The 13,689-nt window shown below is 48.4% G+C and overlaps 1 protein-coding gene across 1 annotated transcript; it reads left to right on the top strand.

The window, feature by feature from the left end:
- Positions 1 to 350: 350 nt before the first annotated feature.
- LOC137148979 (olfactory receptor 52P1-like) lies at positions 351 to 13,327 on the top strand. Its single transcript, XM_067542198.1, has 2 exons — positions 351 to 582; positions 12,345 to 13,327. The coding sequence occupies exons 1-2, from the start codon at positions 351 to 353 to the stop codon at positions 13,325 to 13,327; spliced, it is 1,215 nt and encodes a 404-aa protein (XP_067398299.1).
- The last annotated feature ends 362 nt before the right edge of the window (positions 13,328 to 13,689 follow it).

Consider the following 13,689-nt stretch of genomic DNA (forward strand, 5'->3'; position numbering starts at 1 on the left):
CTTGTGGAATGTGCTGTCAGGACGGTAGCAAGTACCTTCTCCAGGTCATAGCTGACCCTAATTAGGGGGTGGGGATTCCCTAATTAGAGTCCCTTTAAGGCCAGCCACTCAATAAGGCACCGGCACAGGAGCCGAAAACAGGGGCGTTTGCAAGGGGAGTTTGGGGAGAGGGTCTGTGGTGTACTGGTATTGTTGGGGTGCTCGTTGGGGGTTGTTTAGGTGGGGTTTAGTTTTAGTGTCTCTCACTGACAGGAAGGAGGGGAAAGGCTATGACAGATTCAGAGACGGCAGAGGTAGTCACTCAGGCAGTGGAAGAGACAATGGAGATGACTGGCTGTGGAAGCTGCAGAATGTACATGATCCTGGAGGTGGTACCTCAAAAGTGCTTCGTTTATATGAAGTGCCTCTTCATAGAGCTGGTGGAAGCGAAGATTCGAGAGTTGGAGATGCAGGTGGAAACTCTGGTTGAGTTTAGAAGGGGGTTCGAGCAGATGATGGAGCAAAGGAATGAGGAGGCTGAAGGGAAAAAGCCAGACCTGCAGATGGAAGCAGAACCAATGAACTCTAAGGGGAGACTGCTGGGTGAGGACAGTGGCCAGTGGAAGCATGTGAGAGCGAGAACCCGGCAGAGGCCAAGATGGGCTAGTGAAGGAGAAACAGAGCTCAGGTTTTTGGAGTTGGAAAATGAAGAAGGGGCACAGCAGGTGGTTGCTGAAGGTCGAGGGCAAGGAAGAAGAGAAGAGCAGATTTTCCTATACAAAGAGAGAAGGAACTAATGGAGATACCACCAAATAAGAGCCCCAGGAGGATACTGGAACGGTTGCAGAGGATTCCAAAGGAGAATCGTAGACGAGATTACTTTCAGCCAGAAATAACAGGGGATAGGCTGGAGAATCGCACCATCAGCAGGAAAAGGCAAGTCTACGTGACTGGGGACTCCCTGCTGAGAAGAACAGACAGGCCGGTAACCAGAGCTGATCTGGAGAACAGAAGGGTCTGTGCTGTCTGCCGCGTGCTGTGATATGGGATGTGGACCTGGGGCTGAAGAGGATCCTAACGGGAGCAGGAAAGAATCCACTGATTGTCCTTCATGTGGGTACAAATGACATAGCTAGATTCTTAAGGAAATGGAGGCTCAGGTGATCTTCAGTGGGATTCTGCCTGTCCCTACCGGAGGATAACAAGGGCCTGACAAGATTGTGATGATCCACAGATGGCTCAGGCAGTGGTTCTGTAAGGAGGGCTTTGGGATGTCTGGTCACTGGGAGGCATTCATGGGCAGAGAGCTGTTCTCTTGAGATGGACTTCACCTGAGTACGGAGGGAAATGCACTTCTAGGATGGAGGCTTGCTCAACTGATTAAGGGAGCTTTAAACTAGGGAGCTGGGGGAGATGGCTGGGAGATGCCCAGGTAATCTCCAAGCCTGATTTTAGTATTGAGAGGGAGGGAAATGAAGTAAGAAAGGACACAGCAGTGCGGAGCAGAATGGACATTAAGAGGAAGGGTTGTGTAGATACCAGCTAATAGGCGATATTGGCAGTAGAAAGACTGGGCCAAATCAGGTAAGGATCGTGTGCAAAGCCAAACAGCAAAAATTAAGATGTTTGAATCCCAGTGCGGGGACCCTGGGCAACAAAATGGAGGAACTAGAACTACTGGTAGAGGAAGTGAAACCAGATATTTTAGGGATAACAGAAATGTGGTGGAATAGTAGTCATGATTAGTGTACAGGTATTGAAGGGTATGTGCTGTTTAGGAAACACAGATATAAAGGCAAAAGTGGTGGAGTAGCATTGTATATGAGTGATGAGATAGACTGTAAAGAAGTTAGAAGTAATGGAATTGATAAGGCAGAATCTGTCTGGGTAAAACTCACATTGGGGAAGAAAACGACTGGAGTTTCCCCTGGAATAGTGCTTGGGGTGTGCTACAGACCACCAGGATCCGATTTGGACATGGATAGATACCACTTTAAGGCGCTAATGAAGTAAATACTACTGGGAACTGTGCGATTATGGGAGACTTTAACTTCCCAGCTATGGCCTGGAGGACAAGCGTTAGTAGTAATAATAGGGCCCAGATTTTCCTGGCTGTGATAGTTAGCAGATTCCTTCACCAATTAGTCTGAATATCTAAACAGATACTTTGCCTCCATTTTTAATGAGGCTAATGATGAACTTGGGGATAGTGGTTGGGTGGGTAATGGGAATGAGGATATGGAGGTAGAAATTAACACATCCAAGGTAGAAGCCAGAATTAAACATCTTAATGGGACTAAATCGTGGAGGGGGGGGGAGGCTGGATAATCGCCATCCAAGAATATTAAAAGAACTAACACATGAAATTGCAAGCCCATTAGTAAGGATTTTTAATGAATCTGTAAACTCAGGGGTTGTACCGTATGACTGGAGAATTGCTAACATAGTTCCTATTTTTAAGAGAGGGAAAAAATGTGATCTGGGTAACTACAGGCCGGTTAGTTTGACCTCGGTACCATGCAAAGTCTTGGAGAAATTTTGGAAAAAGAAAGTAGTTAAGGACATCGAGGTTAACGGTAATAGGGAAAAACAAACAAAATGGGTTAACAAAAGATAGATCTTGCCAGACCAACCTGATCTCCTTTTTGAGAAGATAACAGATTTTTTAGACAAAGGGAATGCAGTGAATCTAATTTACCTAGATTTCACTCAGGCGTTTGATATGGTTCCACATGGGGAATTATTAGTTAAATTGGAAAAGCTGGGGATTAATATGAAAATTGAAAGGTGGATAAAGAACTGGTTACAGGGGAGACTACAACGGGTCATACTGAAAGGTGAACTGTCAGGCTGGAAGGAGGTTACTAGTGGAATTCCTCAGGGATCAGACTTGGGACCAATCTTCTTTAACCTTTTTATTACTGACCTTGTCACAAAAAGTCGGAATGTGTTAATAAAGTTTGCGGGTGACACAAAGCTGGGAGCTATTGCCAGTACAGAGAAGAATTGGTGTATCTTACAGGAAGATCTGGATGATCGTGTAAACGGGAGTAACAGAAACAGGATACAATTTAAGAGTGGAGAGTGCAAGGTCATGCACTTAGGGACTAATAACAAGAATTTCTGCTACAAGCTGGGGGCGCAGCAGTTGGAAGGAGAAGGACCTGGGCGTATCAGTTGATCGCAGGATGAATATGAGCCGCCAATGTGATGTGGCCGTGACAAAAGCTAATCCTGTCCTTAGATGCATCAGACGAGGTATTTCCAGTAGAGACAGGGAGGTGTTAGTACCATTATACACGGCGCTGGTGGGACCTCATCTGGAATAGTGTGTGCAGTTCTGGTCCCCCATGTTTAGGAAAGCTGAATTCAAACTGGAACAGGTGCTGAGAAGGGCGAGTAGGATGATCTGCAGAATAGAAATCCTGCCTCATAAGAGGAGACTCAAAGAGCTTGGCTGGTTTAGCCTAACCAAAAGAAGGCTGAGGGGAGATATGATTGCTCCCTATAAATACATCAGAGGGGTAAATAGCAGGGCGGGAGATTCAGCCCAGGACTCATCAGCCGGGAGTAGCAGCAGATGCTCAGATTCTATGACAATGAGCAGCAGCCCAGAAATGCTGAGAGATAAATGAGCACCTCCAAGGATGTTATTTTCTCTCTGGAGTTTTAGCAGTGCAGGACAACTCTAGCAAGTCTGTCAAACTCGGTGCCCTGACAATCTGAACCTCTCTTATCAGTGACTCGTTTCTTCACTCTCAGGGGAGGCTCTTGGACTGAAATTCTCCAGGGTCTATTTTCTGCTGCTCCCACCGCTCACGGAGCACAGGGAATTGTCCCTGAGTCCTGGCCAACCAGAGAGTCCACAGGGACTGTACGGGGGAATCATAGAGGTCCCTGTCCAGCACTGTGAGTGTCAGATGTGAGATTCGTACACTGATTCTCAGGTCACAGTAAGGAGATTTCCTCTCTCTGCTTCATGGGATTCTGGTGAGTTGCCTGTTTCTGCTATAAAGTTAATGCTAAGGGCTCAGGAAGGGTTCAAGTTTAGAACAATCTGGCAAGGAATTCTCATTCACGGAGACTTGAACTGTTTAGTGTTGTCAGAAACACCAATGGATTTACCTGACAAAAATGGAACTAAAGAATTATTGTAAATCGTTTAGACAAATATTTATTTTTAAGACCATTTCCTTGTCTCTTACTGTGTCCTTCCATCTGTTTCAGTATCTTCTTTTCTTTGGTCTCTGTGGTTTTTTTCTCTTATTTGCTCAAGTTTTCCAGTTCAGCAACTTTACTGCCAGGTTAAGAAGTGTAGCCAAAGCCTCTGCAGTGGGTATGATTGAGAGCTGAGATTTCACAACACGAATGGGTCACACAGGGTTTTACAGACTGCCCAGATTCTGTTCTCACATTCTGTCTTCAGCGGCTCACTCCAGATTGACACTGGCATCACTGAGAGGAAAATCAGGGCCCCTGTGTTTTGAAATCCCAATCTTTCATGCCCGTGATTTTCACAGCAGGGAGCTGAAAGTTCCACACTAAGGGTGAAATCTTGGTCCCTTTCAGATCAATGGCAAAACTCCTGTCAGGTCCAGGTTTTCACCCCAAATCCACAATTAAGGAACTTAAATAAAAGGCCTGATTTTCACTGATCATGAGCCTCCAGTGACTTCAACTGGAGTCGTCGTACGGCCTCTAAGGATGGGTGAGCTCATCTGGACGAGAGAAGAACTGACAGGAGAGTAGCTGAAATCTTAAACTCACAGCTTAGAGGTTCAAAACAAGTAGGGTGACAATTGTTTTTGGGGGGTGTCTGCTCCCTCTGTTCCCCTGCGTCTCTGGTTCTATAGAGAATGAGAAGCACTAAAATACAGTAAAAATAAAAGCATGTTTCAGGTTTAGAGGAAAACAGGCAGTGCTGGAAATCTGACTGGAGGAGAACCAGGTGCACAGTGTATGTGTGTGGGGTGGGACATACCGTATCCAGATAGCAGTGGCATGGAGTCCTGAAACAGGGTGAAATAGGGAATGGACATCCTGCCTAATTCACACACCACAGAGGTATAGCTAGGCCTCCTGCAATCTCCCGAGGAAGGGGGGTGTCTCAGGCTGTCATGTAATGTGGACACACTGTAGTAGATTGTCTCTGACACCTTCCTCCATCCAGCCCATCCCTGCTCCTGTGATCAATCCCACGACAGCCTCGTGGCAACTTCAGTAATTCCCAACATGGAAAAGCAACTTCAGGTTGTGTCTGGGTTTCTAACTGGTGGGAATATGCTAAAGCTTTGTGTTGTTTTGAGGAAGAGTTACTCGCGCTGGCTCCTTTTAGTCTCCACGTCCTCTCTCCCCTCCCCTTGGGTCTGTCCCTCTCCTCTTCCCTGCACACGCTGAGCTGCTGCTGGGGTTCCCTTCACCCCTGGACAGGCTGTACAGGCTCCTCCTCCATCCCCCCTTTCCCCGGTGCAGCCTGACACAGCGTTTAACCCAGGCTGTGTAGATATTTGTACGAGCTGTCACTGTGTGGTGTGTCCGGCACCTGGTGTTGGTCCTGGGTGAGTGGGATCACTGTGTGCCAGGGCTCGGGGTTATTGGAGTGGAGAGGGGCTGCACATGGGCAGGCAGGTGGCGCTGAGGGTTATGGGATCAGGGAGTGCTGGGTACACGGGCAAGAAGGAATTTTTCTTTCTGATTGGTGGTCCCAGGCCAGTGCTGGGAGCTCTCCTGGCTCCAAATGTCTCTGGGCTGCTGTCAGAGCCTCTTTCCCCAGGCGAGCCAAAGAATTACAGCCTGGGTGTCACAACATTTACTCATTTTTTTTCCTATTTTTTTAATGTGTGTTGAATGTTAATTACGCAACTTGAGGCATTTCCCCAGTGGAAAGAACCATTGATCTTTGCTCTTCAGCTGGTTCCGTCTCCCATCAGATCTGACCCTGTCTATAATCTCCTTCCCCCTCCCAGGCTGCTCTGATTCCAGCACTACGCTGGGCACCAGTGTCTTCTTCAGGCTTCCCAGTCACCCGTGGTCCCCACAACCATCGAACCCCCCAAGCTCCCCACAGCTCTTCCTCTGCAGGGTGAGGAGCCCCCTTGGCTAGGGGGGATCAGTGACAGTTTCTCTCTGGTGAGGAACATCGCACACGCAGTTGTGGATGCCAAGGCACCTGTGCTGTGCTGCTGCTGTTATTGCTCCCACACCCACCGGGTGGGGCTTCGGGGGCCGCTGCCCAGCAACAAGGAGCAAACTGAGCAGTGTGCACAGTGTGTAACAGTATATCATGGCAGCTGGGAACTCTGGGTCATGTCAGTGTTAGGTAAATGCAGCTGCCATGTGCAGGAGCCCCGGCCGCTGGCTGACACAGTGAGCCACTGGGCCCCAGACACTGAACCCGGCACTCTCTGGGATCATTTGTTGGCCAGCTCTGTTAGCCGATAATGGGACAGTTGTACATACATTCCTCAGGGTGGAGATTTTATGGGGTCACGTCAGCAATTCCAGCAGCAAGTGTCGTTCTCTTAGAACAGCGGTTCTCAGTCTCCAGGCACTTGCAGTACAATTAACCACAGCTGCAGTCCAGCAGTGTGCTAAAAACCATGTAAAGATTGCCGCGCCAGCTGCCTCACTCCGGGGTCCCAGCAGGGGCAGGGCCGGCTCAGGGGGAGACAGTGACCCAGAGACATGCTGCGGTGCTCTCTGCCCTGCCTGTGGGGGGGTGAGCATGTGCCGGGCTGCAGCACATCCTGGGCTGCCTGCAGCAGACAGCCCCCGCCTGCCCGTCCTCTGCTGGCCACGTCCGGATCCAGAGCTCACAGCCAGAGCAGGAGGCTGCCCCGTAATTCATCCCATTAAAATCTGTGCCATTCTTTATAAGCAACAGCTGGTGCAGGGTGGCAATTTTCCCATGGGCGTCTTCCCAGCTAGGGACCCCCAGGGCTTGGTGGGTGGGATCAGAAGCAGAAGGAACAAATTATTTCAACAGCATTCCTGGCACATGTCCTAATCCAGGACAGCTGCAACGTGGTCTTCAATCCACACCTTTGCATTGCACTGCACCCTCACTCCAGACAAGAGCATGATCCGCTAGACCCCAGGGGAGGCTGTCGAAGGGAGAAGGGCAGTGGGCAGCAGAGTCCCATTGAATGTGGATGGACAATGGGCACCTGACTCACCTCTGAATATCTCCCTGCAACCTCCCCACCCCAATGACAGCCTGTGCAGTTACTGTAGCTGGGATAAAAAGACAAAGGCCGTCAGTGCACAGGCTTCAGGGCACGTGCTGATCACTGAACGGGGCTCAGGAAGCTGCACTTCCCCACGGCAGGATATTGCACCGAGCGGTTTATGACTAAGCTGGGGCAATCTGTGCTGCCCTCTGTCAGAGAGGCTATCGAATGGGAGGGACTGTTACTGTGTGTGGAAATCCTACGTTTGAAACAAGGATGCACAAGAGCCTGTCCACGTGCACGTTATGGTCTCGGGGATTCACCACAGGGCTCATCAGCCGGGAGTAGCAACAGATGCTCAGAGTCTATGACAACGAGCAGCAGCACAGAAATGCTGATAGATAAATGAGCACGTCTAACCCTTGGCTCTTCTTTTCTCTCTGGGGTTTTAGCAGTGCAGGATAACTCTAGCAAGTCTGCAAATCTCAGTGCCCTGACAATCATTTCTTCTCTCCATGGGATGCTCTAAGGTTGAAATTCTCCAGGGTCTATTATCTTCACTTCCTGCTGCTCACAGAGTTCAGGGAATTATCCTGGAGTCCTGGCCAATCTGAGACTCCGCAGGGAATGTACGGGAGAATCATAAAGCTCCCTGTCCAGCACTGCAAGTGTCAGACGTGAGATTCGTACACTGTTTCTCAGGTCACAGTAAGGAGATTTACTCTCTCTGCTGCGTGGGATTTCGGTAAGTTGCCTGTTTCTGCAGTAAAGTTGGTACTAAGGGTTTGAGAAGGTTCAAGTCAAGAACACTCTGGGCAGGAATTCTCCAGCATGGAGATAAAAAGATGTATTGTAAATGGTTTAGATAAATATTTGTTTTTAAGATCATTTTCTTTTCTCTTGTGTCTTTCTATCTGTCTCAGTATCTCCCTTCTTTTGGTCTCTGTGGTTTTTTTTCTGGTTCGCTTAAGTTTTGCAGTTCAGCAACTTTACTGCCAGATTAAGATGTGTAGCCAGAACCTCTGCAGTGGGTGTCTGTGATAGCCGAGTTTTCACAACACTAATGGAACACACAGAGTTTTACAGACTGGCCAGATTCTGCTCTCACATTCTGCCTTCAGTGGCTCACTCCAGATTGACGCTGGCATCACTGAGACCAAAATCAGGACCCCTGTGTTTTGAAATTCCCATCTTTTATGCCAGGTCTCAGAAAGCCACATAAACTGGGGGTCTTCCTTCAGACTCTTTCAGCACCCGAACAGAATAGCTCTTGCTGCTGCGCGACCTGAAAACCATGATCTTCACAGCAAGGCGCCTAAAGTTCCACACTAAGGGTGAAATCTTGGTCCCATTCAGATCCATGCCGAAATTACCATCATGGCCAGGATTTCACCCCAAATCCACATTTAGGAAATAAACAGAAGGATTAATTTTCTCCATTCAGGAGCCTCAAATGACTTCAACTCGAGTCGTCCTGCAGACTTTAAGGATGGGTGAGCTCATCTGGACCAGAGAAGAACTCACAGGAGAGTAGCTGAAATCTTTAAACTCACAGCTTAGAGGTTCAAAACAATTAGGGTGATGATTTTTTTCATGTGGGGGGGATCTGCTCTCTCTGTTCTCCTGCGTCTCTGGTTCTATAGAGGACCAGAAGCACCAAAATACAGTAAAAATAAGCGCAAGTTTTCGGCTTGGAGGAAACCAGGCTGTTTCGGAAATCTGGCTGGGGGAGATGCAAATACCACACAGTGTGTGTGCGTGTGTGTGTGTGTGGGGGGGGACATGAAGTATCCAGATCACAGTGGCGCAGAGTCCTGAAACAGGACGAAATAGGGAACGGACATCCTGCCTAATTCACACACCAAAGAGATGTAATGAGGCCTCCTACAATATCCGTGGCTATAGTAGATTGCCTCTGACACCTTCCTCCATCCAGCACATCCCTCCTCCTGTGACCAATCCTACAATCACCTCATGGCAACTTCAGCTATTGCCAACATGGAAAAGCAACATCAGGAAGTTGTGTCTGGGTTTCTAACTGGTGGGAATTCGCTAAAACTTTGTGTTGTTTTGAGGAATAGTTACTCGCTCTGGCTCCTTTTAGGCTCCATGTTCTCTCTCCCCTCCCCTTGGGTCTGTCCCTCTTCTCTTCCCTGCACACGCTGAGCTGCTGCTGGGGTTCCCTTCGCCCCCAGACAAGCTGTGCAGGCTGCCCCTCCTCCATCCTCCCTTTCCCTGGTGCAGCCAGACCCAGAGTTTAACCCAGGCTGTGTAGATATTTTATGAGCTGTCACTGTGTGATGTGTCCAACACGTAGTGTTGGTCCTGGGTGAGTGGGATCACAGTGTGGCAGTGCTGATTGTTCATCCCAGGCCTGTGCTGGTAACTTTCTTAGCCCCGAGTGTCTCTGGGCTGCTGTCAGGGTCTCTTTCCCCTGGCGAGTCAGAGAATTGCAGCCTGGGTGGCACAACCTTTACTCATTTTTTTCCCAGTTTTTTTTAAGGGTTATTGAATGTTAATTACCCAACTTCAGGCATTTCCCCAGTGGAAAGAACCATTGATCTTTGCTCCTCAGCTGGTTCCATCTCCCATCGGAACTGACCCCGTCTATAATCTCCTTCTCCCTCCCAGGCTGCTCTGATTCCAACACTACGCTAGGCGCCAGTGTCTTCTTCAGGCTTCCCAGTCACCCGTGGTCCCCACAACCATCGAGCCCCCCAAGCTCCCCACAGCTCTTCCTCTGCAGGGTGAGGAGCCCCCTTGGCTAGGGGGGATCAGTGACAGTTTCTCTCTGGTGAGGAACATCACACACGCAGTTGTGGATGCCAAGGCACCTGTGCTGTGCTGCTGCTGTTATTGCTCCCACACCCACCGGGTGGGGCTTCGGGGGCCGCTGCCCAGCAACAACGAGCAAACTGAGAAGTGTGCACAGTGTGTAACAGTATATCATGGCAGCTGGAATTCTGGGTCATGTCAGTGCCTAAGTAAATGCAGCTGCCAGGTGCAGGAGCCCCGGCCGCTGGCTGACACAGTGAGCCACTGGGCCCCAGACACTGAACCCGGCACTCTCTGGGATCATTTGTTAGCCAGCTCCGCTAGTCATTAATGTTGAACATACATTTCTCAGTGCGGAGATTTCGTGGGGTCACTTTCAGCCATTTAATGTCTCACGGGATGCCTCCGTTGTGTGGAAACTCACCCAGAGTATCCTTTTCAAAGCTCCAAAATTTACATGAGACATTTTCCCCTGAGGCTAAATTGACCACTGGCAGGAATAAAAACAAATGCCTTCAGTAAGAGTCAGTCAAAAACTTGCAGGCAAAATGCCTCCAGCTGACTCCTGTATGTGCTAAGGGACCACTGTGATCATCTAGTCTGACCTCCTTTATTGCCAGAGACCTGCCCCCAAGGAATTCCTTGAGCAGAGCTTATAGAAAAACATCCATCCTTGGTTTAGGAATTTGCAGTGATGGACAATCAGCCATGTCCCTTGTGAATTCCTTCAATGGTTAATTACTCTCTATATTTAAATAGTGCACACCTTATTTATGGTCAGAATTTGTCTAACTTTAACTGCCAGGCATTGGATGGTGTTAGATTTTTCTATGCTAGCCTGAAAAACCCATTCTTCAATATTTGTTCCCTATCTGGGTAGTTGTAGGCTGTTATCAAGTTAATTATGTTCATGTATCAACATCCAACATCCAACTTTACCTGTGAACGCCGGAACAGGAAACATTTTCCACCAGCAGTTCCGCCAGTGCCAAAGAAAGAGGTAAAATAACTTCTCTCCCTCTACTTGAGATTCCCCCGATTATCATCCCGGGATAAAATTAGCTCTTTTTGGCCACAGGGTCACACAGGGACCTCATGTTTAGCTAATTACGCTTTCACCCCCCACATCTTTTTCAGAGTCACTGCTTCCAACGATAGAGCCCCCCATTCTGTAAGCATCGCCTACCTTCTTTGTTCTTAGAACACATATTGTTGGCCTCCACCCAGTTTACCAACCAATCCAGATTGCTCTGAATCAATGACCTGTCCTCTTCATTATTTATGATCTCCCAATTTTCATGGCACCTGCAAAATTTATCAGTGTTCAAGCATGAGAAGGGTAAACAGCTGGGTTGCTGATGGGTGTCTCTGCTCACCCTTGTCAGTTAACAAGGCAGAATAATGAAACCACTTCACTTGTTATGTCTCAGAGAAAGCTGGGTGCCTTCAGGAAAGTGTTTCACCAAAAGAAACAAGGGAAGTTAGAGAGCACAAAGTCCCAGGCTGGCATAGAATCATAGAGTTGGAAGGGACTTCAGGAGGTCATCTAGTCCAACCCCCTGCTCAGAGCAAGACTAACCTCAGCTAAATAATCCCAGCGAGGGTTTTGTCAAGCCGCAGCTTAAAAACCTCTAAAGATGGAGATTCCATCACCTCCCTAGGTAACCCATTCCAGTGCTTCACCACCCTCCCAGTGAAAAGCTTTTTCCTAATGTCCAAGCTAGACCTCCCCCGCTGTAGCTTGAGACCGTTGCTCCTTGTTCTGTTCTGATAGTGTTGGTTTCCATGGGGAAAACATGGCTCCTTTCCAGCAGAGGAATTGTATCGAGGTTCAGATCTGTGGTCCATTTATTCCAGTGTCCTCTCTCTGACAACAGTAACTCTAGAGCCTGCCAAAAAAGGAGTTGGGGGGATAACCTAACCTTCATAAGGATGTCACCTTAACGCCTAACAGCTACAGATCAGCTTGTGCCCTGAAGCAGGTGTACAGGCTTTCAAATATATTTATTTAGCTGTAACTATTGTAATGGAAGATTCTTACTATCCATAAGAGTGTCTTTTTTTAATCAGTTTTGAATTTGCCATGTTTCAGTTTAAGTGAATATCCTCTTGACCTTGTGTTATGAGACAGGGAAACACATCTTTCCTATACTCTCTGCCAGTCTGTATTTTACAGAATTTTCTTAAATCCCCTCTTATTTCTCTCCCTTATAAAGTAACAGTCCCCATCTTTTCATCCTTATTGACATCGAACATCATCTTCCACCCTGCTGCTCGTCCTAAAAAAATGTGATGCCTTCTGCAAATATTGGCACCGCACTGCTCACCTCTTGTCTAGATTGTTACTAACTATAAAATATTTATTGTGCTACTTTTTATCAGGTGTGTAAGCCTCCTCACTCTGCTTCTTTCCCTTCACAGGCACCCTGAATATTACTGAGCCTGATCGGTGCTTCGACTATCTCATGGAGACTTTCAATCTCACCCCCTCCCTTTCGTCAACATTCATCCTAAACGGCATCCCGGGGCTGGAAGCTGCCCACATCCTGATTTCCATCCCTTTTTCTACATTCTACATCATCAGCTTGTTGGGAAATTTCACGGTTCTGTTTGTTGTCGGCAAAGAGCAGACCTTGCACAAGCCCATGTTCCTGCTGCTCTGCATGCTGGCGCTCACAGACATCGGCATGTCGACCTGTGTCATGCCGAAGGCACTGTGCATATTTTGGTTTGGTTTCAAAGGCATCACTGTGGATGGCTGCCTCACCCAGATGTTCTTCCTTCATGCGGTTGCTGCTACGCAATCAGCCGTCCTCGTGACAATGTCCTTCGATCGCTACGTTGCCATATGTGACCCTCTGAGATACGCCACCATCCTCACCAACGCACGAATCGCTAAGCTAGGGCTAGTGGGTTTGTTACGAGCTGGTCTCTTGATTCTGCCAGCGCCCCTGCTACTTCGAAGGCTGCCATTCTGCGCCAACCGTGTTATCCTCCACACGTACTGCGAGCACATGGCTGTGGTGAAGATTTCGTGTGGGGACACCAGAGTCAACCGGATGTATGGCCTGGTGACAACAGTTGTGAACATCGGGTCAGACCTGACACTCATTGGCCTGTCCTATGGGCTGATCATCAGGGCCGTCCTCAGGATCTCCTCCAAGAAAGCCCACCGGAAAGCCCTCAACACCTGCACAGCCCACATCTGTGTGATGCTGATGTATTATACTCCCTACCTCTTCTCCGTCCTGACACACAGGTTCGGTCAGGGCATCGCTGCCCACGTTCATATCATCTTGGCCAACCTCTATCTCCTTGTGCCTCCCATGCTCAACCCTATTATTTATGGGGTCAAAACCAAAGAGCTTCGAGACAAAGTGGGAAAATACACCTGCAGAATGTGATCGCCTGGGGCCACTGACTTTAGACCTGCATCACAGGAGGAAGAAAGGATGTGTCATCTTTAATCAAGGGTGCATTGTCCAAATTTACACAGAAAATAAACAAAGGTGCAACCTCAGGCTTTCCACATTAATTCTGGTCAAGTTCCTTTTTCTAATGCAAGTGACCTGTTGTCTGTGAAGAGTTTCCCACGTGCCCTCTGTCATCAAGGGGATTCAGTGTTTCCCAGACAGCACCCTGCTTAGCTGCTGCAGAGTGGCACAGTCTGTGACATTTTGGCAGCACCCAGACCAGTAAAGGGGTCTGTCCCGATTTGCTTTGTAACCTTGGGGGCCTTAACACTGTGCTGTTATGGCTCACGGTC

The sequence above is a fragment of the Emydura macquarii genome, unplaced genomic scaffold (assembly GCF_026122565.2).
Source record: "Emydura macquarii macquarii isolate MOO-44397 ecotype Brisbane River unplaced genomic scaffold, CSIRO-AGI_Emac_v2 contig_701, whole genome shotgun sequence".
Lineage (NCBI taxonomy): Eukaryota > Metazoa > Chordata > Testudines > Chelidae > Emydura > Emydura macquarii.